Genomic DNA, 25,867 nt, shown 5'->3' on the forward strand with positions numbered 1-25,867 from the left:
TGATGACGACAAAAGGTCAAATAGCTGAATTGATTGTTTTGGGGTATTTGATGTTCGATAATAGATATTTTTTAAAATATTTTTTATTTAAAAATATATTAAAAGAATATTTTTTTAGTTTTTAAAATTTATTCTAAATATCAATTCATTAAACAATTTAAAAATATAAAAAACAAATATTAATTTTAAAAAAATTAATTTTTACACCACGTCCCAAACGGGGGAGTTAAGTCTGTCCCCTACTTTTTTCACAAGAGTTAAAATCCGTCGTGGACGGTAGCGCATGTACTCCACCTCAAATCCGAGTTCTGACATAAAATCCTAGCTCTTTTGAATACTCCTCCATGACGTCGAAAGCCATAATACCGGGTCTTTTCTCCTCCCTTCACTAAGGTGAATGTATTTGTCCCAGAAATGGTCATCCCAAAGCGGCAAAGCCAACTATTCCTTTGCCGGGGTACTCGGTAAAGTAATAAAAATTGTTTCTTTGCAATATAAAAATAATATTTTTTATATTTATTTTTGATATAATATATTAAAAAGAACGAAAAATATTTTTTTAAAATAAAAAAATTGACAAAAACGATGGTGTAAACAGCTGCGCCAAAAAGGGCTTTAAAATCGCGTCGCTTATGGCTAACATAATTAGCTCACATAAATTCGGGATTTTTATGACAAGCGTCGGCCCAAAACCATTGCAATTGACAGACGCTTTTGTTGAGTTTTGAACCATTCATGTCATCTTTCCGCTCGTTCAAGGAAATAAGACAGACAACAAATGTATCCATCAATGGACACGATACCTGGTATTATTAATAATCAGAAACAGACAGCGAGACGAACCCTAGACCGTTGGGTTCACATATCATGACTGCATCCCAGCTGTGCCACCATGGTAGTTTCTTGCCACGTGATGTGGTGTCTACAGCTTGACCTCATTAACGGCGAAGTTGCTCTCCGCCTGCAAAACTAACAACAACCCCAGCCCCAACCCCAACCCCAACCCAGGAGCTTAATTGCAGCTCAACTGCCCTCATGGGTCTCCATTAATTCTAAAACCCTTTCATTGCATGCTCATTCACTGGACAAGTCCCGTCTGCATATTCCCACCGTCCATTTCTAACGACATGGGCCCTCTCTAACTTCAACGGACCAGATCCCACAACCATGATCCCACATTAAATAACGTAAGTACCTTTATTAAATGTAGTTCAGTATCCACACCCCTCCTGTTATCTTTTTGTTATATACTAAAGTCTTCTTGGTAGATGTCTATCTTCTCATAGCCCAAGAGATTTTCTTTCGTCAAGATTATCAAAGATGAGAAGCCAGTCCCTTTTTTTGCTGGGTGTGTTGCTGTTCTTTGCTTCTAGTGCTTCAGTTTTTAGGGCTGTTGATGGGGATAATTTGTCTGAGGAGTGTAGCAGTGACTTCCAGAAGGTGATGGGTTGCTTGAGCTATGCTACAGGGAAAGCGAACACCCCCCCGAAAGATTGTTGCAGTGCAGTGCAGGGCATAAAAGATAGCGAGCCAAAATGCTTGTGTTATATCATGCAACAAGCACATAATGGTAGTGCACAGTTCAAGAGCTTGGGTGTTCAGGAGGCTAAGTTGCTTCAGCTCCCTACTGCTTGCCAGTTGCAGAATGCCAGTCTTAGTTTCTGCCCCAGTGAGTGCTTCTCTCTCTTTCTCCCACCCATTTATTTTATGCTCTTTGTGATGGTGGTGGTGGTGTTTGGTTTTAGAGCTAATCTAGCTTTGTTTAATTTCCATTAGTTTCGTTCCAATTCACTGTATAATTCTGGACGAAACTGCTATAGATGTTAATCGTTCTTTGATGTTAGATTTGTGGCTAGAGAAACATCCAGGTTAGTCCCTAGCTAGGCAACCCTAGATGCATGCAACCAAAGAGTAACACCCCATCAAAGCTTCTTCAGAATTTCTCCATGGCAATAACAAACAAAAACACAATCATAAAAAGTAAAACTAAAGCGAAAAATTAAAGAGGTTGGAAATTTGCTCTAGAAAACAAATGAAAAAATAGAATTAAAAGAAGAAGAAGAAAAGCAGTTGCTTCCACTTTACTTTCTCTGTAGCAGTCAATGCTTGACCTTTATTCGTCAATAATTAAATTCCGGCTTAGCTAATAAAATTATAGTGTGAACGAGAGTCAGAAGCTCTCGGGACTTGTCATTGAGCAAGCACCGACTCGATCGTAAGGTTCCCTCTTGTCGACGGAAAAAAAAGAAAAAAGAAGATAGGTCAGCTGCGTTTATAAAAGTAATTTATTAGCTAACTAACACGAGCTACCATTTTATGATCTGCCTAGCTATCCTTTAAACGATGCTATTAATTTTTTGGTCCCCAGGACATGACAGGCAAAGAAGAACATCATATGAATAGACAGATCCAACTATAAACATGTCTTGTATGGTTAATTCATGGCGGTCTACCAAAAGTTGTGATGATCCAACTATAAACAGATATGCTTTTGAATTTGCATGTTGTGTAAGGAGCCGTTTAAAATTGTGTTTTGAATAGATATTTCATAAAAAAAAATTAAATTAAATTTTATATTTTTATATCGTTTTAATGTATTGATATCAAAAATAATATTAAAAAAACATTATTTTAATATATTTATAAATAAAAAATACTTTAAAAAACAACCGTAACTACATTCTGAAACACCTCACTAGTATATTCATCAGATGATCCAGCTACCAATTTTATGTTTGAAATACCAATGATATCCTTATTTGTTTTTCATATGGATTGAATTGCCAAAAAAGTATTATAGAAGGGGCATATTGGACACTTACTCCCAATTTGAACAAAACTCTATGTTTGCTCTTTTTAGGTTCTTAGAAAGGATAGTCCGAATCAGGTATCCAATGCAATCAATCTGAAAAAAAAAATTCCATCAAAGTAGAGTTTCCGTTTTTATTGGTTTCTCTCTCTCTCTCTCTTTCAAAAATCATTAGGAACCCTCAAAATTGCTCTCCCCAAATTGATACTTCGTAGCATTCGAGGAACTACATGAGGCGAAGCACACAACCTTTGCGATGCAAAACACTTGGAAATTTGAATTTCTTTGTTACAAAATGAGATGCATCAAGTAGTAATACCAGTAGTATTGGCAACAGCAGCTAGCGCACAAGTCTTGTGCCGTTTCTGACTTTATATTGTGCCTGCCAATGAACAGAGCTTCTAGGCCTATCTCCTGGCTCTGCAGACGCTGCCATTTTCACAAATGCTTCAACACCAGCAACTCCGGCTGCATCAACAGGAACAGAAAAGTCACAAAGTGGTGATTCCAGTACTGGAATCCAGCTGAGACCTCCCCTTGCAGGTCTATTGATGATTGTTGCAGCCATCTTCGTATTTGCTTTCCCTGCTGGGTCTACCTCTATGTTCCAGGTTTAGGGTGAACAACACTGAATGGAAACAACGAAAACTGAAGCTTGTTTTAGTTTGTCTTTTGAATTTTCAGTATTTCACCGTATTCTCTTTGCAAGTTGTTGTAATCTTGTCGCCTGCACTTGTTCTCAGCTTCATGTTAGCTATCGAGGCTATTATCTACGAGCTTCATGTTTTAATTTCAGGATTCTAAACATTTGTAGCTGGCTATTTTGCTTAGCTATGTAAGATTTGGTTTGTTTTAATTTTGGTTGTTATGATTTTAAAAAAAAATATATTTAAAAAAAGTTTGGCTGAGTGCAGTAAGTTTGATTTAGATACATTATTGCTAAAATTATAATTGAAATTTATATATAATAAAAAAAAATATTCATAAAACTTTTGGTTATTATATTTAGAAGTGTGACTGTGGTTGCTTTTTAAAGTATTTTTTACTTGAAAATATATTAAAATATATTTTTTAAAATTATTTTTTATTTCAACGCATCAAAATAATTTAAAAACATAAAAAAATATTAATTTGATTTAAAAACATAAAAAAATAAATTTTTTTAAAAATACTTTTAAAACATAAAATGAACAGTATTTTATAAAATTCAGTTAAAATAATTATACTTCAAATTTAATTTTTTAATAAATTCTGTAATATAAAATATAATTTGATATATTAATAAATACCTTGCTGCGTTTTGTTTTTTTTTCCTTCCAAAATTGCTTTCCTTTTTTTTCATTTAATTTTTTTAAAAAAATTATCTTTATTAATTTTAATTTTTAAATATTGAGCTAGTTAAAAATTTTGCTTTGTAATTTTTTTCCTTTAAAATACTGTGGATTGCTACGGTGTTTTCCCACATAGTTTTTTTATTTTATTTTTTTATTTTTCCAAAATTATGTTTGTTATTTTTTATATTGACCTGATTGAGAATTTTGCTTTGTAATTTTTTTCCTTTAAAATACTGTGGATTGCTACGGTGTTTTCCCACATAGTTTTTTTATTTTATTTTTTTATTTTTCCAAAATTATGTTTGTTATTTTTTATATTGACCTGATTGAGAATTTAGTTTTGTAATTTTTTTTCTTTAAAACATTGTTGATTGCTACAATTTTTCTCTGCATGTTTTTTATGATTTTCTTCGAAATTATTTTTTTTTATTTTATTTTTTAATATTAAACTGGTTAAAAATTACAGTTACAATATGTGAGGAAAACACTGTAACTTTCCTCACAAATTACTGTGGATTGCTACAATGTTTTTTCTCATATGATTTTAGTATTTTTTATTTTTTAAAAAAAAGAGGGGCTATTCCCCCACACCTAAATGAATTCCAATAGTAATTTATAGTGATATTGTTTTTTGTATTTTTTATTTTTTTAAAAAAAACTTTCCTTCTTTTTTTTTCTTCCAAAATTGCTTTCCTTTTTTTTTCAACTTTGCTTTTTTTTCATTTAATTTTTTTAAAAAAATTTATCTTTGTTGATTTTACTTTTTAAATATTGAGCTGGTTAAAATTCTGCTTTGTAATTTTTTTTCCTTTAAAATACTGTGGATTGCTACGGTGTTTTCCCACATAGTTTTTCTATTTTATTTTTTTATTTTTCCAAAATTATGTTTGTTATTTTTTATATTAAGCTGATTGAGAATTTAGTTTTGTAATTTTTTTCTTTAAAACATTGTTGATTGCTACAATTTTTCTCTGTATTTTTTTTTATGATTTTCTCCGAAATTATCTTTTTTTTTATTTTATTTTTTAATATTAAACTGGTTAAAAATTACAGTTACAATATGTGAGGAAAATACTGTAACTTTCCTCACAAATTATTGTGGATTGCTACAATGTTTTTTCTCATATGATTTTTTTTCTGTTTTGTTATGTTTTTTTGTAAAATTATCTTTGTTAATTTTATTTTTAAAATATTAAGTTGGTTAAGAATTGCAATTACAAGTAAATACAAGTTTTTCCTCACAAAATACTATGGATTGATACAGTTTTTCCTCGCGTGGTTTTTTCCAGTTTCTTTTGTGTTTTCTTTTTTTTATAATATTTTTTTAAAAAATTAGCTTCGTCGATTTTATTTTTTTAATATTGAGTTGGTTAGAATTTAATTTTATAATAAAACTTAATCACGTGGGGGAAAGCATTGTAGCTTTCCTCACAAAACATTGTTGAAAATTACAATTACAAGTCATTACAAATAAGATTAAATTATGTGGGGAAGCATTGTACCTTCATCACAAAACATTATGAATTGCTACAATGTTTCCAACATGATTTTTTCCCCTTTTTTGTGTTTTTTTAATATATTTTTTCTAAAGTTTTCTCTGTCGATTTAATTTTTTTAATATTGAGCTGATTAAAAATTTAGCTTTATAATTTTTTTTCTTTAAAACCTGTGAATTATTGCAGTGTTTTCCTATATGATTTTTTTATTATTTTTTTCAAAATTATCTTTGTTTATTTTTTTTTAATATTAAATTGGTTAAGAATTATAATTACAATAAAGCTAAATCATATGAGGAAAACGTCGTAGTTTTTCTCACAAAACATTATGGATTGCTACAATATTTCTCTAAATGGTTTTTTATTTTATTTTATTGGGAAAAACATTCTAGTTTTCCTTACAAAATATTATCAATTGCTACAATGTTTTTTCTCATCGGTTTTTTTCCTTCCAAAATTATCTGTTGGGTTTTTTTTAATATTAAGTTAGTAGAGAATTTAGCTTTGTATTTTTTTTGCTTTTTATTAACAGAAAAGCTAAATCATGTGTTAGAAAGCACTATATCTTCCTCCCAAAGCACTGTGAATTGCTACAAATCATTTTGTGTAGTCTCTAAATTTCGATCACCAATACAATTTTTTTTCTTCATGAAATATTAGTTTTATCATACATTTAGTTTTTATTACTTATCTAATATTAATTCATAATTATAACACTATTAAATATATCTATTTTATAAACCAGCAGCACAGGCATGCATCTTGTCTAGTCTTCTCTTATAATAAAGAAATCTAGCCTTGCCCTCTTCTAGAGTGATAGCTTCTGATCCTATGAAACAAATTTATTAAGGTGTTTTTTAAAAGTAATTTTTTTTGTTTAAAAACATATTAAAATAGTTTTTTTTATATATCAATATATTAAAATCATAAAAAAAAATTAATATTTTTCGCGAGAGAAATTGGTTTAGGGTTCTGAACGCCAAAGAAAAAACTATCTAGCAAGTAGCGGCTCAGAACAATATGCGAGTCATTAAATATACTCCGCTGCTAAAGACAAATCATCCTCGTCAATCTTGTGAAACAATCCAAATCATTTAAATATGAACAAATGAAAAAAAGGAAAGGAAAATATTTCAAGGAGAATGGGGGGTATATCGTCAAGTTGAAAACTTCCCGGCTCAAAACACCTAAAATTCCCTGCCAGACTGATAAATTGGATGCCACTGTCATTGTCAGCGTCGTTTTTCAGGTTCAGCTCCCATCATATCTTGCAGCAGATGTGAGCGAGGATGCACTCTTTCATCCTCCTTCAGCAAAACAGCTTCAGCAAAGCTCTTTGACATTTTCTTTATCAAGTCATTAGAAAATGGAACGGGATTTCGTTCACTAATTCCAGCCACTGGAGCAGAAACCATGCTTGCTTGTGGCCTCGATTTCCTCACCTGCATAACTTTCTGCCTCTCTTCATAAAATTGAAAATCATCTAGGATAGAAGAATGGCTTTCATAGTTTTTAAATATGCCTAACATCTCAGCACCCTGTTCCAGCTCCACCTGCAATTATGTGGGTCCAGTATAAGATTACATGTTTCATGAGAAATGTATCTTGACAACAAGCAATCAAAGAATCTGCCCTAGTATACTCCTTGAAAAAACAGGGGGAGAGAATAACTTGATGATGCCAAACTGCAGTTTCACTTGGAAAGAACACTAGAGCTTTCACAATGAAAGCTTTCTGTTTTGCATTACTTAATCACGCAGCACAGTACACATCAAGTTTAATAAACCGCCCGCAATTTGACAGATGTCAGTTTTATCACCAGTTGTTCCTGTACATTCTTCTTGTTCCAATAATATTATTAAAAAAAACAGTGGGGGTTAGACATCCACTCATTTACAAGTTACAGCACACAAACTTTTTTTTTTTCAAGGAAACATAACAAGATAGTGGTGCCCCCCATAGAGTTGACTGTGGGATATCATGCAATATTTCTTATAGGCATGAAGTAGATAATAGCAAAGTCCCAAATCCAGCTCAATACATCTAGGCAGCCGATGCATTCAATAATATAACCAGGGTAAATGATACCAAAACAATTAAAACGTGAGGGCACCCGTAGAACTGAAGTTGCATAGTGGCATGCAAATAATTATCAATGTTATGAAAACCAAATGAACTGTCACCTCTTGAGTATCTCTACTGTTAGTAACTGGCTTGTTGTCATTGTTTTCCAGCACAATGTGACGAAACTGACTGTTGGGGACATCTTTAATAATATGCCACTTCACAGGAAACTGCCCAGACCACTTATCCTGTTGCCAGAAATCCACACTCTTGTCAAAGTCCACAGGTCCAACCATCTCGGCCACTCCACAGAACTGTGCACTGGCATTCACCTGTATGTGACGGTACATTGTATAAACATGTCATGTTTCAGTGAGTAACACAGTGGTCATAAATCTCCAGATAACACTTCTCACTAAACAAGTTTGATAATGAACGAGCATAATAGTTTGTGAAAGAGATAGCCAGAGAACCAATGGCATCATGAAGATTAACACCTAAAAAGAAGATTAGAGATTGTTAAACAATCTCACGGATCTTTTTGCTTCTATAAAACAGTAATCAGCAAAAGTAAATGCATTAAAGGCATGTTAAGACCACTGAATTGTGAGTAAAAAATTTTCTTGTCTGTACCATAAATCAAGGCATTTTCTAGATTCTCAAGTGCCACCAACCAACTTCAAGAGTGAAAAACAACACAATGCCCTAAGATAGGCACATAAAACATGGATCATGTTCTAGAAGAATTTTGGCAAGGAAATATCTATCTCAACTCCGCCATCCTTTGCATGACATCGCCTCCATTTCACGTTCTCAGTTTTTAATGTTTCTAGCAGCTTAGTCAAATTATTCCAAGTTGGGTGAAATCACCGTTACTTCCAATTATAAAACACATGCACTGAAGATTAAGTTAATTACTGAAAACAACAGAAAGATCAGGCATGTCCCATGATTTTCCTTTGCTTCACGATAAGCAGCATCTAATTTCTTGTTGCCATTCGGAGTGCTTGCCCAAACACCATACTTTATACTCTTATGAACATTATCTTCACTGTACGATTTTATGACATAGAACTTTGCATCCTTATAATCAGTAGCAAAATCCACTTGGTTGTGAGATTCACTATGAACATCAGCAACTGCCTTCTGGTGATTATCAACTACAGAAGCATTTTCTGTTGCCTGACTCCTAGGCTTGAATGCCCTAGGTCCCCTATTTCGCTCGCTTAGTGTATCAAGTGCAATAGTACAGCTGCACGAAAAGTCATTGCACCTCCCCCCTTGTCTTCCTTCATGAAGTGTTGGCCAGTTTCGACCATTTGTTCCAAAAATGGAAGAGGGCAAAACATCATACCCTAAATCTCGATCGTTAAGACCTTGAGGAACACATTTATAGCTGGGACTTCGATGAGATCCAAGCCCATAAAACAATTCTTTTCGTTGAGAAACCTGCAAAAATATCTTTGTTAGACAACAATCTTATAACCAGACAAATGTAGTTCAATCAGTCTCAAAGAAGCACCCAGAACAAAACTTATTGATCTCTAGTGCTCCACTAGACAGCAATACTTCTCGGAATCAATTGATAAGAGAATCACAAATGTAAGGACATGTCAGAATCATAAGACTCCACAGTCAGGACAGTGCCTTTGAATTTACAGCACATCTCTACTACATGTGAGATGACAGTATAAACAGCTGCATGCCCAAATACAGACTAAAATGTGCAAGTTTGCTTAAATAGTCGCCCCAAAGATTCCCGACTAAAATTAGGAAATAAACTGATTCTTCTAATTACTTACTAATTACTACTAGACAAGAGAAAAAAAAATGTATTTTTCTAAATATAATAAGCAATTCCTAAATAATGATAAAATAGGCTCAAACTCCCAAACCACCAGTTCTAGCCAACCCCTCTTATCATTATCAGATAATGACCCCTCAATAAAGTATCTAGAGAATGGTGTGTATGTACGACTGTCTTCTTTATTTAGTCATAATATGCGCCGGCAGATTTCCTCAAAAAAAAATCAGATTTTGCCTCTAAATAGGCACCAGAACAAATAAAAGTGCAGCAATGGCATATTTGAAACATGTAACTGAAGTAATGACTTGGAGATCCTTAAGCTCGATAAAGAACCACAATTTTTATAAGCACTATATAGAAATGTCCATTCAAGATTAAAAACCTGGAACCAAATCATAAACCTTCCAATTCTCAAAAAAGAATGCTTGCTTTCTGTTATTTTTCTTTCTCTATAAGGGGAAAAGCTGGTCATAGATTAGAAAACTAACCATTCCACAATGATTCGCAGACAAACCTACTGAACCGATTTGCTTTGGAGAAGCTGCTTGTGATGAAAAATGCACCAATGTACTCTTCCCATTTGAGGGTTTTGACCAATCTGCCCACAATTCACCACTTTCAATTCCCTCAAACCCTTGCTGCAAGAATTTAAAACCACCAGAGTGTCGAGAAAAGCTGCTTCCACCACCCAAAGATCCTGGCGGAGGCAGGTAACTTGGCCTAGGCCCCATTCTGTTGTCATCCCCTGGCAGCTCAATGTTGTCTGGCAATTTAGTTTGAGAGAATGGGTCTTGTGCGGCAACATATGAAATGTTTTGTGAAACAAGGTGCTGCTGGTAACGTGGATCCGAGTTAGGCATCTCCCGTGCATTATATAACCGGCCATGACCACTAATAGAAGGCAGCACTGGCATGAATGGGCCAAGTGATCTTTGTTGCATTTGAGGGTGGCCATGGAATAGAAGAGATGAAGAATCACTGTAGATGCCCTGCATCAAATTTAAAAGAAAACCAGTCCATCACCTAAGAACTACTGAGAGATGGGAACAGAAGTGGAATTGGAGGAGTGAGGGCAAGGAAATATTGTTACATGAGAACCATTTTCCAAGCACTCAACATTGGTATCTGGAAAACATGTGCCCAGTCTGCCAATCATATTGCCATAACCTGAGTAACATCACAAAGTATGATGTAAGGAAAATAAGAAACATAGCTGTTTTGCTAGATATATATATATGATTCTAGTGCTCCATGCTAACACACGATGCCCTAGTGAACATGATCCTACACAGCTGATCACTGATGTGTGGACCACTCATTCATAATATACACAATCATAATGGAACAAGAACCATTTACATTTAAAAGGGGGAGATCTATCATAACATTCTGCAGACAGTGTCATTCAAATGCACAAAGACTTGGAAGTAAAAAAAAAAAATTAAAATGTAATAAAAAAACATGGCAACAGGCAATGCTATAGATATTAACAATTACCAAAATAAAACTATTTTCTGAACTTCTGAACAGTCATCTGAAATAAGTAATTTTATTGATTTTCTACCGTTTCAACATTTATTACATTTAAAGTCCAATTGATAAAACAAGATAATCATAACATTCTGCAAACAGCATCATGAAAATGCATGAAGACTTGGAAATAACGAAGAAAAAACCAGTGCATACTTAAAAAAACATGGCAACAGACAAATCCATTGAAACCACAACAATACCGCTATTTCGAAAACTTCTCGGTTATCATATCTGAAGCAAGTATTTAATTATTTGAAGCAATACAACAATATCTGAAGCAGGTAATTAATATCGACCTTGTATCTAGTTGATGTTAATTACATTTAAAGTTCAATTGATAAAAAGAGATCAAGCTTTTGACAAATCAAGAACCATGAGCACAAATGTCAATCTAAATGGAGAAATGCCCCACCATCATCATCTCAAAAAATAATAGACATCAGATAATTACATAACCCCAATTTACATTTTGACCCACCAGTCAACGAAAATGCACCTTTTAGCTTGCATGTCTAACACGAAAACAATAATCCGATGCATCCTACTCTCTTATGTTTGCATCCAAGTATAAATAACTAACCTCCGCGGTAGACTGACTGTATCCGGGAAGGAGATGCATTATTTGAAGCATCAACTCGCAGAGGACCAGCGCTAATAGCATCCTTGCTAGGATCAACCACATTTTCATCCATAGCAAGAGAAGGCTGACAATAAATTCCAAAACATTAGTCATCACACACGAGTATAACATAAACATCAACAACGTAGATTATACTCGGAATGCACTAGCAACTACCTGATCCTTCAACGTGTTTGGACCAGCAGATTTCTCTTTTAAAATTATTCGAAGCTTCAGCAGTACCTAAAATAAACATAAATTGCATATGTAGACGGCGACCGAAAACATGCAAGAGTTTGCTAGAGTTAAGGAATGCTCCAAATTTCATGATTAATAGAGTTAGAAATTAAAGAAATATTGTCCATGATCGTCTTAGATTTTTCATCAACACAACTCATTTGCTTTCCTTCTGATTTAATAATAAAAGGTTTCCTTTCAAAAAAGGAAAAAAAACCAAACGGCAGTGCGTTACTTCTCTAATTCAACCACCCCGAGAGAAGCAGAAAATCAGTTAAAACTAAAAGAAACAATCGGTTATAATTAGCATACCAGTGGATGATGATGCTAACCGATCATCGATTACGCCAGTGGCTGCTTTACTCGCTGTGTTTGTGCGTTTGGTGGAGTGTGGTTTGGTGTTTGGCAGTGAGCGGGTGAGTGAGGAGAGAAAAAGCGGTGGCTTTAGGGTAGAGAAAGAGAGAGAGAAAGAGTCGATAGAAATTAGAAGCAAGGTAGTAGCAGTAGTAGTGTGTTTTTGGGGTACTGGAGATGAGGGGACGCGCCACGCCGCAGCCGATTGAGATATGGTGTGTGTATTGTTTAGAATACGTGATAACTGCAACTTTCACATTTTCGCTGCCCAGTTGGCTCGTCCTTACTTGTCCACCTGCTCTTCATTCTCACCGTCATGTCCTATTCTACGTTTATTTAGACTAGCTTTTTTTTCCTTTTTTCTTTTTCTTTTCTTTTTCGTTAAAGAACAGCGTGGTCTTTAAAAAAGAAAATTACAAGGGATTTTCATGAAAACAAAAGAAAATTAAAAAAAAAGATAGAAATTTGCAGTATTGCAGTTTTCGTAGATGGTAAGGAAGAACATTTTTAATTAAGAAAAGGTGTTTGAGATCAAATTTGGCTGTGATCGTAATTTTTAATATAGTAAATGTTGAATTGATTACAGTGGATAATCAGTTTTTTAAACATTTTTATATAATTGCATTTGATAATATAAAATCAAGAGGAAGAAAATCCAACTATACTAATTCCGTACATTTCTATATCACTTAGCATTTATCTTGCTACGATTTATTTTTTCACGTATTAATGATTTTCTCATTCATTATATTATTATCATGTTTGTTGCTTAGTCACAATCTTCACAGTTGCGCTTCATTGTCTCCCTCTTGTCTCCAATTTACCACCACACCTTATTATTTACATTAATATTATTGTAATCACCGTTTTACCACTGAAAGAGTAGTTGTGGCCTGCTAGAAAACTGTTTGTTGCGTTTTAAACTATAATTCAAATGAAAAAATAATCAAAGTGATATTTTTTTATTTTAAACCACGTTTTGAATTGAGGCATTTGCCGCTTAAATAAATATAATTCATTGCATTGTACAGTGGTAGAAAATGAATTTAAAGTAGGAAACTAATTGAATTGAGATTTAGCTTCGTGACCAATAGGTCCTATACAGTAAAAGGCTTTGTTTTTAATAAAGAAGACCGTGCGAAATATGAAGCTCCACCAAAGAAGAAATTTAAACCGGGAGACTAAAATGTCAAATATTATCTAAAGATTATATGATTGGTGTGATCTGTTTTCCATAAAAAACCTTCATCTTAATTAACTATTCACGCGAAGAAGTTATTTATTTTCTGATATTTGTTTTTTATCGAGGCAAAGGTTAATGGTCGTCTTTGGAGCTCGAGAGCTCGTTTATTTTATATTTCAAAAATATTTTAAAAATAATAATTTTTTTATTTTTTATTTGTTCAAATTATTTTTTGTGTTTTTAGATTATTTTTATATGCTGGTATCAAAATTAATTTTTTTAATATATATATATTGATGTATTTATAGGCGAAAAACATTTTAAAAAGTAATCACTACCACATTTTCAGAAGTCTTTAAGTATTGGTAAAAACACCTAAAGGACGTGAAAATGCATTGATTTACTTGGATTTGAATAATAAAATTAATTTTTTTCTTTTATTTAAAAAATAATGTCACTAAGGTTTAACTAATTTTCTTTTTACATGACTCATTTTTTATTATAGGAGTGATTGGGGGCATCTTGATTATTTTACATTCTTTTATACAGTAAAATTACCTAGTTGCCCTAGAAAAAAAATGATCAGCTCATGTCTAAGAGCCTTTTTGATTTTTTTTATTATAATTAGCATGATAAATTGATTTTATTGCCCTTGGATTAAAAAAATTTAAGACTTGCCTCCACGACTAATTCTTCCTTTCACTATAGTTTTTTTTAGGTGATTATCATGCGATCTTTGTAGGCAATATGGTATTTTAGTGTGCATGTGCAAGTTATGGATGCTTATTCGTCATCATGCGAGAGGTATATGTGCACTTTGAGTGACATGTGAAACGCATTTCAACCGCTAAGGATATCTTTTTGCCATGTCTTTAGAAGTGTTGCCAAGTTCTCTTCTTCTTGGCATGGCACGTGTTGGTGGTGGCAAGACAGTTTGTTGCCAACAAGATTCTTTTATGTATTTTTTCTTTCTCTTCCCTTAAAAAAATCAAGTTTGTCCTCATTTCTATAGATATTTTAACTATAATCCTTATTATTTTGATTTTTAATTTTTATTCTAGGCTATTTTATAAAAAAAAAATTATTTGTTTTTAATTCTATTATTCATTCTCAATTAGTTATATATTTTTTTTTCAATTTGATTCTAATTCTTTTGATTTATGATTTTTTTACTGGCTATTTTGTAAAAGTTTAGTTAGCTTTCAATTTCATTATTCAATCTAAATTTATGGTATATTATCTTTTCAATCTTGCCCTTGTTCTTTTTATTTTTTATTCTTTTGTTAAAATTATTTTTCTTTTCAATTTCACAATTCTATTGAAAATTTGTAATTTCTCTCTAATTTGTTTTTTTTTATTTTGATTTTTATCCTCAATATTTTAATTGTTATTTTTTTATTTTTAATCCTTTTTATAATTTTTTTAATGATTTCATCATTTAACGTTTGATTTGGTGGGGGTTGGGCTTCACAGTTTTTCATGTGTAGTGTTTCCGATCCAATAACATAAGTCACGGATTTAAAAAGTTAATGCGCGTTGACATTCATTTTTATTTGCTTTATATAGAATCTTTCACTATTTAAAAGTGATTTAGGTTATCTATGGTCTTTTCATTTGTCATTTGTTCTTTTTTTTATTTAACCCATTTTTTATAAAAATAATATTTTTTGTTTGAATTAAATTAATTGTTGCATCACATGCTAGCTTCTTGATACTTTTGTTTACTAGAATTGGGCTCTTTATTTTCTTTTGATTTGGGTTTCCCGAGGTTATCACGATATCATTTTCTATATTGTAGGTTTCGTGGATTAATCATGAGTGGTCTAAATCGGTCTAGCGTATCACCGTCTCAATATTTTTTTAAGAAAATATGTTGTTCAATATGCCACCGTCACAATATTTTCAATTTTTTTCTTTCTAATATGCATTCATTTTTTTTAAGGTTAAAAAGAAATTATTGACAAAAAAATCCAGTTATTATTGTACTTCATTTACTGTTGAAATGTAATATGTTTGAATGAAAATAAATGTTATCATTTAAACATCAAACTGGTGTTCTTTTATAAGGTAATATTTAAAGTGTTAACAATGATTCTATAACCAAAAAAAACTTTAAAAATACTTAAAACACAAAAATACAGCAGTGCACGCGTAAGGTTTAATCAAATCATTAGTGTTTCCATCTACTCGAAAAAAATGTAATGTTTTAATTCTTTCTTCCTGGCTTGTATTATCAGGGAAAATAACAATAATGAAATATAGTAATCTTCCAAAAGCTTGAGGATATTAAAAAACCCTCTTTTGCACCCCCAGATGCCTTTAATGTTAAGGGCGTGATTTTGAAAATACTAAAGGTATTTTAGATTAAAAAAAAAAAGATGAGTTTTTGTAATATTTACTTAGATACTATAGAGTTTCTATCAATTTTTTAACCGTCCATATAATTTTATAACACATAAGGGGAGCTTTTTGTAGTATCTATTTAAACATGATTGTTTTTTTTATTATTAATATGAATATTCGGATTAGCTTGCGCATGTCTCGATTAATCCTACAAATCCTGAAATTAACAATCATATAATTGTTTATTTTCTTGAAAATGATATCCATGTTTTCAAGTAATTTATTTTAATTCTCTATAAAAACACTCAAATTTAAGCTATTTCTTTACCGGTAATCCGAATTAAAACAGCATAGTAATAGATTATGAAATAATAAAATGATTTTACCTATAATGATTCATTATCAAACAATCTAAATGTTTAATATGTTTATTTTAATAGCACAAACAAAATAGTTGTTACTCTTATATGATGGTCACTAAAGGCTTACATGGTCGTTAACTTTAGAGCTCGTGGGATTAGTCGAGGTGCGCGCAAGCTGACCCGAACACCCACGTTAAACTAAAAAAAAAAAAAATAGTTGTTGCTAAATATAACCCAACAAAATAATCATCGGAGTAGAGACCAATTAAACAGGCTATTAGTTTAAGTATGAGAAATTTTATGCATAGCAATATATGGAACAGAATATATTCCTCGAAGAGAAGAATGTGAGTTTGTGCTATTAAAATAACGTGAGTTTGATTTAAGGAATAAATTCCATAATTAAGAATGCTTACTTCCTCTTTTAACTTTTTTTCAATTTCAAGCCTTGGAATCAGTGTTTAAGATGATTTATTTCTTAAACATAGAGACTTAATCTTGGTAGATTCTAAGAATCGTAAAAAATATATTATTTCCACCATCCATATAAATAACAAACTATTTTAAAAAATTAATTGAAAAAAAAAGAACCCAGAACAAATCAATTTTAAAAAAAAAACTAAAAAATAAAATTAAAGTATAACCATACCAATCTTTCAAACCCGTGACTCTAATTATTAAATAGAGTTACCCAATAAGAGACAAGCTTGAAAAAATACGAAGTAAAATTATCAATAATCTAAAATTAAAAAAAAACAAATAACAATTGAAGAAATGAGAATAAAATATGGTATAAAAAATAAATTAAATAAAGCAATGGCTAACATAATTGAAAAATAAAAAAATTAATAAAAAATAAAAAAAATTACAATTAAAAGAATGATAATTAAATCTAGTATAAAAATAAAATATTGAGGGATGAAATTAAAAAATAAAATAAATCAAGAAAAAGATAAAAGTAAAAAAATAACAATCAAAATAATAGAAATGAAATATGATAGATGAATTGAAGGGAGAAAAAATTAATTTTATAAATTATTCTAAAAAAAATAAATAATAATTAAAATAATATAGACCAAATCTAAGTGAAATTTTGTTTGAAGCTTTGCTTTTAGAAATTGGAGGCTCAAAGGAAAAAATGAGGTGGAAAAAGAAAAAAGAAAAAGAAAAAAAATAACATCGACACCAAACTAGAGATTCATTGGCTAATTGTGCTGCCCATAAATAAAGATGCTATTAGAGAGATTCGAACATCGCCCAAAAAACCATTGTTATGCTAGTGAAAGACGCCTTATACACAACCCAAATAACATGATCATCTCCCATGCACTAACGTTCACATTCCATGCACCGATCATTTTTTATTTTTAAATAATATTTTTTATTTATTAAAATACCAAATTATATCAACTTGATTATAATAAAAAAAAACAGGTGGAAAATACTAAAAACCCTTAAAGACAAGCTTAATAATTTTTATTTTTAAGAGTAATATAATAATTTTATCATGCTTAAAAAAAAAAGATGATGAAGCCCATTGACAAAAGTTTAATAGTTTTGTTTTTAGAATAATTATGTAATTTTAACATGTAAACAACCTGAAAAAATTATTATTTTGGGATAAAAAAGATGAGAATAATAAAAACAAAAATATATTTGGTTAAGGAGTCAAAGATATAAAAATGATTTTGTCTCTAATATAATTTTGAAGTGAATTTTTGTATTTTCAAAACATGAGGTATACATGTCTCGAGAGACAATATTTATTATTTTTTATTTCTAAAATATCATCATAAAAAATTCTCAATTCTATAATTGTTAAACTAAAACATGTAATAATAAAAATAATTATTATAATAGTTTCAAAACTCAAATTGGGGGTTAATCCAAGGTAAAGCTTGGGTCACGAGTTGGGTAAACTCAGGTTGACCCAAGTCAACATAAAAATAAAAATGATTATTATCATAATTTAAAAACTCGACTCGGGGGTTAATCCGAGGCAAGGTCAGGTCATATATGGGGTTGATTGTTGACCCATACTAACATAATGATAAAAATAATTATTATTATAATTTTAAAATCGGTTCAAGGGTTAACCCAAGACAAGCTCATGGTCTTGCATTCAGGGAGTCAACATAAGAATAAAAGTGCTTATTATCATATTTTTAAAATCAAATTCAGGGGTCAACCAAAGGCAAGACTCGGGTCACAGATTATGAGGGTCAATCTGAGTTGACTCGGGTCAATGTAAGGATAATTTTTTTTATTATTATAGTTTTAATACTCGACCTGGTAGTTAACTAGGGCAAGGCTTAGGTTACGGGTTAGGCAAGTTAAATCGGATTAACCTAAGTCAACATATGTATAAAATGATTATTAAAATAGTTTTAAAGCCCGGTTTTAGAGCCGGCCTGAGATAAGGGTCTGGAGGGTCAACCTGATTGACCTAATCTATTTATTTTTTTTTTAATAAAGCAACCTTTTTTAACCATTTATTTTAAAAAAAATCAACAAATTTTAACTCATGAGTTATTCCATGTCGACTTGGGTTTTTGATAAATTCAGGTCGAGTTAATTATTTTTTAAGTTTTTTTTAAACTCGAACTAACTTGGGCCTTGGGTCGACCTGATTCTCAGTCAACCCGCCAGACCAATCATGGTTTTATAACTATAATTATTATAATATTATTAGTTTTAACACTTGATATAAACTAAAATTAAAAAAAATATATAATTATTTTTCTAGATTTGACAATAATATATATTAATAATAAAATATTTTTTATATATTTTTTTATTTTATTTAATATAACCAAACATAATATATAGATAATCACTTTATTTTAATGCCCTGTATCAATCACAGTTATATTACTATCTTATTTTTTTTATCTTCTCTTCAATGTTTTCACTATTTTTATTTTTTTATTTTGAAATAATAATTAAATATTATTATTATAATGACTAATAAATCAGGTGTAAACGAGGATATTACCCGAATAAAGAAAAGTAAAATAATTATTTTTTTCACTTAAATTGTGAAATGCCAAGGATTTCTTCTTTCAAATTTAATTTAATTTAACAGAAAAATTTCCCCTCGCATAACACCCACTTCTTGTCTTGCTTTCTAGTTTCTACAGGAGGGCAGAATAAAGCAGCCTCTTGTTTCAGCCTCTCCAAAGTCGAAAAAAACCTAAAGACCCAATTACCACGCCATGTCTCAGGTTCTTCTTTTCTTTTCTTTTCTTTTTTCTTTTTTCTTTCTTTCGATTGATTACGCATCAATTGAAAGATTACTAGTTTTTTTTTTCTCTAATTTTTGTTTCTGCGCTGAACTCCAATGGATCTAATTTTTTTGTTATTGTTTTCGTAAATTGCAATTTTTCCAAAGACTACTTAATTTTGAGAAATTGGATTTACAGTTTTGGATATATCGAGTTGGATTCCATTTAAATTGCGAATTGCCGTATAGAATTTTTTATTTTTTTTCAATCTGATATGTTTCGTGGTTTTTGACTGTTAATTTTTTTATTCTTCAGGTGGATAACAGAAATTCATCAGCAGCGAAGCGCGCAAGAACTGATGGTACGGAATTCTTATTAATCACTATTTTTTCTTTCAAAAAAGTGCTTCTTTTAACTTTTTTAAGATTTGCGACTTTATGCATATTAATTGAAAACACGTGCGACAGGGCATATCCATCGAGTAGAATGATTGCATTTTCATGCCCATTTCGGACAACTGGTTTTGCTTTTGGTTATGAAGTTGGATTTGAGTTGTGTTCGTTGCTGTGTAGGTAGTCGCAGGGAGGATGATTGGACTTGTCCAAGCTGTGGCAATGTCAATTTTTCATTTAGGACTACTTGTAACATGCGTAATTGTACCCAACCTAGGCCAGCTGATCATATTTCGGTGAGTCATAATTGCAGTGACCTGTTTTACTTGTTATTGAGTGTTGCTGGTGTGTTGATGGGTATTTACTTGTTATGAAATTGGGTTTAGGTGGAATTACTGGTAATTTCAGGAACCAAACATGATAGACTTACACAAGGCTGTCTGTAGCCAGCAGTTAGTGTCAAAACTAATAGCCACCTGAGCTAAAAGATAGGGTGGCTTAGGATTAATCTATGCTTGTTCAGTCTTCATCGTGACACACTGTTTTGTTATGGTGTTTGACTTTTCCTGTTGTTTGTGTTGGATTCTAATCCATATATTTGCTCTTTTTTTCCTTGATGCCAGAAATCTGCTGCCAAGCCCCTGCAAGCACCACAGGGTTATTCATCAGCTCCTTATTTAGGTTCTGGTGCACCTTCTTCAATGTATATGGGTGTGCCACCATATGGTTCTTCTCTCTTCAATGGGTCATCTATTCCTCCATACGACGTTCCATTCACTGGGGGCTCGGCTTATCATTACAACTATGGCAGCCGCCTTTCTGGTGGCAGTCCATATAGACCGTTGCATATTTCAGGACCACCTCCTTATTCTGGTGGATCTATGATGGGAAATGGTATGTTATTGTGTTTTTCTTTTTAAAAACAAAACTGTCATCAGGCTCTAGGTTTGTGTTTTTGTTTCTTCAGTTTTTTTACTATTTGTTATCAATGGTTCTTTCACGATCCCTTGTTTGTTTTCCTGGTTTTTATGTATCATAGTGTACATGATCTGTCCTTATATTTGATAAATTGAACTTCTGGTGTCTTTTCTTTCTAAGCACTGTTTGTTTCTAATCAGTGGTCTATTTAGATGCACTTTATTGCAGGTTATTTATGTATGTACTTCGAATAATTTCTGTTGCATTTATAAAGTAATGTTTTTTATTTTCTGCAGGTGGGATGTATGCAATGCCCCCCTTAATGGACCGGTACGGATTAGGTATGCCAATGGGCCCTGCAGCTATGGTACGTTAGTAATTATTCTTACTAATTTGCTAAGTTGTGGAATTTAGGAAACATGACTAGGGGTTTAAAACAGTGATTTTCACATTATGCTTAATTGGTTCCTGAGATGCCTTGCTTCATGTCAAAATTTGTGTGCATAAATGCAAAAAATACTCCTGTGTATATGCTATTCTTTGTATTTTTAGGGGCTTATATAGTTTGTTTTTATGTATTCATATAACTTGATAGTTCATGTTTAAGCATATTACATTCACTTTATTTATATGCCAATTGGTGAGCATTTTGTGTCTATGTATGTAGATAACAACGCTAATAAATACAAATGTAAATTCATAGTTCATTATGTTTTTAAGAGAGAATGCAATTCATGTATTTTTAGATTCTAGCAATCTTCTTTTATGGATATGTGCTTGATTCATAAGTGCATGCTATTTCTTCCAGGGGCCAAGGCCAGGTTTTTTCCCAGATGATATATCTCAGAAGAAGGGTTCAGGTTTGTCATCAATACGATGTGTATGAGCAACAACGTGAAACTTCTTTGTTCTCCAACCTTGATCTTTTCTTCTTATAATGCCACTGTAGATGCATCACGTGATAATGACTGGACATGCCCGAAATGTGGGAACATCAACTTTTCTTTTAGGACTGTTTGTAACATGAGGAAGTGCAATACTCCAAAGCCAGGGTCCCAGGTCTGTGCTACTTTCTTCTTAAATATAGAAGAATCAGTCAATTATTTTTGTGCTTGGTGGCCTTTCTTTTTTCTCATGTCTTTGTACTCTTTGGGACACTGAACTTGGGATAAGCTTGAAAATTACTGGGAATTCAAAATTATTGGTTTAGTTTGTAGTTTTTTCTAGTAATGGTAATTTCTAGTTGATACTTTTGTTTAATAATGGTAAGTTGTCTAATATTCAATATTTTCTTGCCATTGTAGGTTGCAAAGTCTGACAAAAATTCCAGTAAGTCCTTTTAAATCCCGCACATGGTAAGCTTCATATTCTGAATTGATACTAATGAGCTTCTTGCCTTTCAGAACAAAAAATGCCAGAGGGAAGCTGGAAGTGTGAAAAATGCAACAACATAAACTATCCATTCCGGACAAAGTGCAATAGACAAAATTGTGGGGCTGAGAAACCAGCTGAGTCAAAGAAGTCTCCTTCGCCGGCACCTGATGAGGATGATCAGGTTTGTTATGTGATTCATCTTCATTGTATTTCCATTCATTGTTTGAAACTGTTTTGCTCATCAATAACATATGTACTCTTCACAAATTCAATGATCATTAGTGAGAAGGATGTTTGGCCTCTTCCTTCTTTCTCCCTCCCCTCCCAGTCATCTCTTTCTATGTAGTTCTTGCTATGTACCTCATTAATTGTCAATTATCTTTCTCTCTGCAACCATTGATTTGCAATTGTCTACTGTTCCAGTGAGTACTAGGACATGTTTGAGGGTTGAGAAGGTCCAGAGTTGTCGTCCAGCTTTGCTCAATATGGGTGTCTGAAAGTCAGTCTTGTTGTCCTCATGTTGCAGCGGTTGTCGAGTTACTATACCTTTTCATGATGTCTGTCAAGTTGTATTACTAGCAATGGTATTGTGGTCTGCTGGTCTTTATGGATCCTTTGATGCATAGCTTAATCTGGTTAAGATTCTACAGGTTGGTTATGGTTTCTATTAGTTAGGCATTTATGCTTTTGGAATCATTCATATATTCCAGTGGGATGATACCAAGAATTTAGAATACTGCAGTCTGCATATTTCTTACTCATTTGATGAAATTGTGTCTATGCCATTGAAATTTCTTTGTTTCAGCAGATGCTTCTGTTTGAAGCGTCTGTGTTTTCCAAGGTAATAACTTAATTAGGTCTCTACCAGTCGTATAGTTAAGTAGTTCCAATCCATGCAATATTTCCTTCCCTATTTGTTGTGCTAAGGCTATCAGGACCATGTTTGAACCTGTTGGGAGTTTTTAGATAGCCTGTCTATTTAACATGCCTTGTTTGACTACCTAACAGGCTGTTTGGAACCCTTGGAATTGAATTCAATTTCAAGGGTTAAATCAATTCCTGAGTTTGGAACCCTTTTGAGGGTATTGATTTGAATACCAAATGAAATTCAATTGTTAAAAAATGACCAAAAGAAAATCAGAGGGGACCCTCTCATTTGCTACCGTAATGAATTGACATTAAAAACAACATTCCAATAATACCCTTAACAACACAAATCCTATTTCTTACAAGCCCCCCTGTCTCTTTCCTTCTCCTTTTCTAACCCCCGCCATTTCTTCTAACACCTTCTTGCAGATAAGAGAGATTCAAATCTTATAAATAAATGTAAGCTCAAAGCAAACAGGTCATAGAGTGGCCACAAAACTAGAGTAATAGCAGTGTGTATTTCTGGACTCACTTCTCATCTCAACTACTACATATCCCTTTTCTTCTTTTGGTAAGTAAATGGTCTCTTCCTCTTTCTCCGTGTCCTTTGGAATTTTGGTTTTTCTTTTATGGTAAGTATTGGTTTATGTTGTGTGTGTGCGCGCGCGCGTGCAGAAGCACTATATTTCACTGCTCTCTTTCTTTTCATTCGTCAATCTATTTTCCTTTCATGACAACCACCATCATTTCTGCTTTTTAATTTTTTCTTGTACCACAAAAGCAATCACTGAGAAAAACCACCTGATTCCATGCCCACCCTTCTCCCCGAGATCATATTCTTTTATTCTGTTGTGATGAGGCGGGTGGATCTGTTTTCTGTGATAAACATAGCCTAACTTTGATTCCTTTTTAGAAAAAAAAGGGAGAGAATTCAGTGGAAGCTTCTGTAACGTGGGATAAATGTACCGGAGTCTTGATAGACTGGAAAATTAACATAAAGATGGTAAAAATGTTACAAGGATGTAGTTAAAAAGTGGTAAATATAAGCGTTCTTGTAACAGAAAAAAAAAGTTTTTTTGTAATAAAAAGAAATGATTTTAAGGGCAAAAAAGCCAAGATAGTTAATTCAATTAATTTCCATAGGCACAATCGAATTCAATCATGTGTTTTAGTATTTTACAACAGCTTATCAATTGAATTCAAATCATATATGGAATTGAATTCAATTTTACACATGATTTTGTTCCAAATAGCCAATAAAATTTAGACGAGGCTGAGGTTCATGGATGGAAGTTATATCTGCATTAGCATAGGTGCATAACTTCGTTTATCCCCATTAGCTGCGATTTCTTCTTTCATTAGTGTGGTCATATATTCTTATCCCTTTTTGATCTATCCAAGGAGACATTTTGTTTCTGGAATTGCTCCTATGGTATGGGGTTGGACCACTTTAGAGGGACCGTGTTCTCGTGTTTGATGCCATCACTAGTAGCCAATCTCATTGTGGTGTGGATGGATGCACGATTCCATCTCTGTGGAAGCACGATTCCATCTTGTGTTTACTGTCATTCTAGGCTGGTTGGTGATCCGGAATCTGGTTCACCTGCAGGATTGTTCTGCAAACTCGTGTGATACCCCAAACTTCCAGAAATCCAGTCATTCGTTATGAATTCAAGGTCAGACCTGAAAAGAAAGGTTTTTAATCCACGATGCTTCTGAGGGGAGGGATATTGGGACTCCAACTATTGGTTGTTGGCCCCCAAGCTCCTCACGATTGGTCCAAACCTCAGTTGGGTGATTTGTGCGGCATACTTGTTAAAGTGACGAGGTTGCAAAAGTCCATCCATTTTGCCAGTTGATGCCCTCAAGTGTTTTCGCATTCCATTCTAATCGTGGGATTGTTTCAGGAGAAAGAAGGCAAAGTTATATCTGATGATATTGACGATGCAATTTCCTGCACCCTGACAATAGCTTACGGTGAATTTCACTAGCGTGTGCTGTTACTTAAACATTAAAAATGGAAAGGGGTTGTAAGAATTAAAGAAATAATGGAGGCTTTATTTTTCACCAGATAGCATCAATAAAAGGCACGTCATGATGCGACAAGAATCCATTCCATGAGATGCCTGCTTGTGGTACAAGGCAAGAGCTTGGAAACATTGCTTTCAAGGTGAGGTAAAGACCAAGCTTTGTGACATAAACGTGCGCGCGCAAGTGGGTGATTGTTACCGTAACTTCAAAGCATGGGTGATCCCCACTTTTTCGCTGCAAGCCAAGCTCTTCATTCATGGAAGAAAAAAACCATCCCAGCGCTGTCACAAATGTCTCTTCAAATTGGACCTGTTGTGACACCAATTGATTTGCAGGGCTTGCAATTGCAAAGAACCATTTTTCATTTCTTTCTAAAATTATTTTTCAATAAGAAAGTAGAATAACGTGTTAGTAAGTAATGGCTTTTCTGAATGGAGAAATAAGAACTTTGGTTGGATTGTCTTCAGCAGACCTCTATCTTTTAGCGAATCCAAAAAATTGAATAATACCCATCGGAGAAAAAAAAGTTTTTATTTTAGTTTGTAGACGCTTTCATTTTTTAATATATAAATCTTTTCAAACAAAAAAAAAGAGAGAAAAAAGAAAGCTCTCTACAAGCAAAGACGATCCAAATTCTCATGATACATGACAATTAGGCTTGCTTTGCTCTTTACAGTCCTGAATGGAAGGAAGGTACATGCCCAAGAACAACAGCAGGTTGACCACAACTCAAGCTCGAGGCAGGAAGGGCTATGTTTTTTTGCTTGCCAATTATTATCCAATGACATCATATGTATCATTATTGATAATGGCGAATATATGGCTTGTCTGCCAGACAAGGAGATGATTGCATGGAGGGGGAAAAAATTACCTTCAACATAAACTATGATAGGTTATCAAGTGCCCCGAAAAATAATCAG

At 32.7% G+C, this 25,867-nt stretch overlaps 3 protein-coding genes across 7 annotated transcripts; 2 read left to right on the forward strand and 1 right to left on the reverse strand.

The window, feature by feature from the left end:
* Positions 1–1,219: 1,219 nt before the first annotated feature.
* Positions 1,220–3,665, forward strand: LOC133691915 (non-specific lipid transfer protein GPI-anchored 1-like). Its single transcript, XM_062112541.1, has 2 exons — positions 1,220–1,669; positions 3,206–3,665. Exons 1-2 carry the CDS (start codon positions 1,321–1,323, stop codon positions 3,424–3,426), a joined length of 570 nt encoding a protein of 189 aa, XP_061968525.1. The 5' UTR covers positions 1,220–1,320; the 3' UTR covers positions 3,427–3,665.
* Positions 3,666–6,649: 2,984 nt separating this feature from the next.
* On the reverse strand, positions 6,650–12,538 carry LOC133680837 (YTH domain-containing protein ECT4-like). 2 transcript variants are annotated; one of them, XM_062103846.1, is made up of 8 exons: positions 12,212–12,538; positions 11,840–11,905; positions 11,624–11,747; positions 10,601–10,677; positions 9,999–10,499; positions 8,622–9,152; positions 7,823–8,035; positions 6,650–7,192 (listed from the first exon to the last, which is right to left on the reverse strand). In XM_062103846.1, exons 3-8 carry the CDS (start codon positions 11,733–11,735, stop codon positions 6,872–6,874), a joined length of 1,755 nt encoding a protein of 584 aa, XP_061959830.1. In that variant the 5' UTR covers positions 11,736–11,747; positions 11,840–11,905; positions 12,212–12,538; the 3' UTR covers positions 6,650–6,871. The 2 variants fall into 2 exon arrangements, with proteins under 2 accessions (XP_061959830.1, XP_061959831.1); XM_062103847.1 differs by lacking the exon at positions 11,840–11,905.
* A 6,669-nt stretch (positions 12,539–19,207) lies between these two features.
* LOC133680840 (ranBP2-type zinc finger protein At1g67325-like) lies at positions 19,208–25,413 on the forward strand. 4 transcript variants are annotated; one of them, XR_009836396.1, is made up of 11 exons: positions 19,208–19,365; positions 19,681–19,726; positions 19,938–20,053; positions 20,381–20,651; positions 20,972–21,042; positions 21,484–21,535; positions 21,625–21,734; positions 21,980–22,004; positions 22,079–22,230; positions 24,526–24,893; positions 24,988–25,413. XR_009836396.1 is itself a non-coding variant. In XM_062103851.1 (10 exons), exons 1-10 carry the CDS (start codon positions 19,357–19,359, stop codon positions 24,583–24,585), a joined length of 912 nt encoding a protein of 303 aa, XP_061959835.1. In that variant the 5' UTR covers positions 19,208–19,356; the 3' UTR covers positions 24,586–25,413. The 4 variants fall into 4 exon arrangements, 3 of the variants coding, with proteins under 3 accessions (XP_061959835.1, XP_061959836.1, XP_061959837.1); XM_062103851.1 differs by having other exon boundaries at positions 24,526–25,413; XM_062103852.1 differs by lacking the exons at positions 24,526–24,893; positions 24,988–25,413 and adding an exon at positions 23,346–23,513 and having other exon boundaries at positions 19,209–19,365.
* Positions 25,414–25,867: the final 454 nt, after the last annotated feature.

This window comes from Populus nigra, chromosome 1, assembly GCF_951802175.1.
Source record: "Populus nigra chromosome 1, ddPopNigr1.1, whole genome shotgun sequence".
NCBI lineage: Eukaryota > Viridiplantae > Streptophyta > Magnoliopsida > Malpighiales > Salicaceae > Populus > Populus nigra.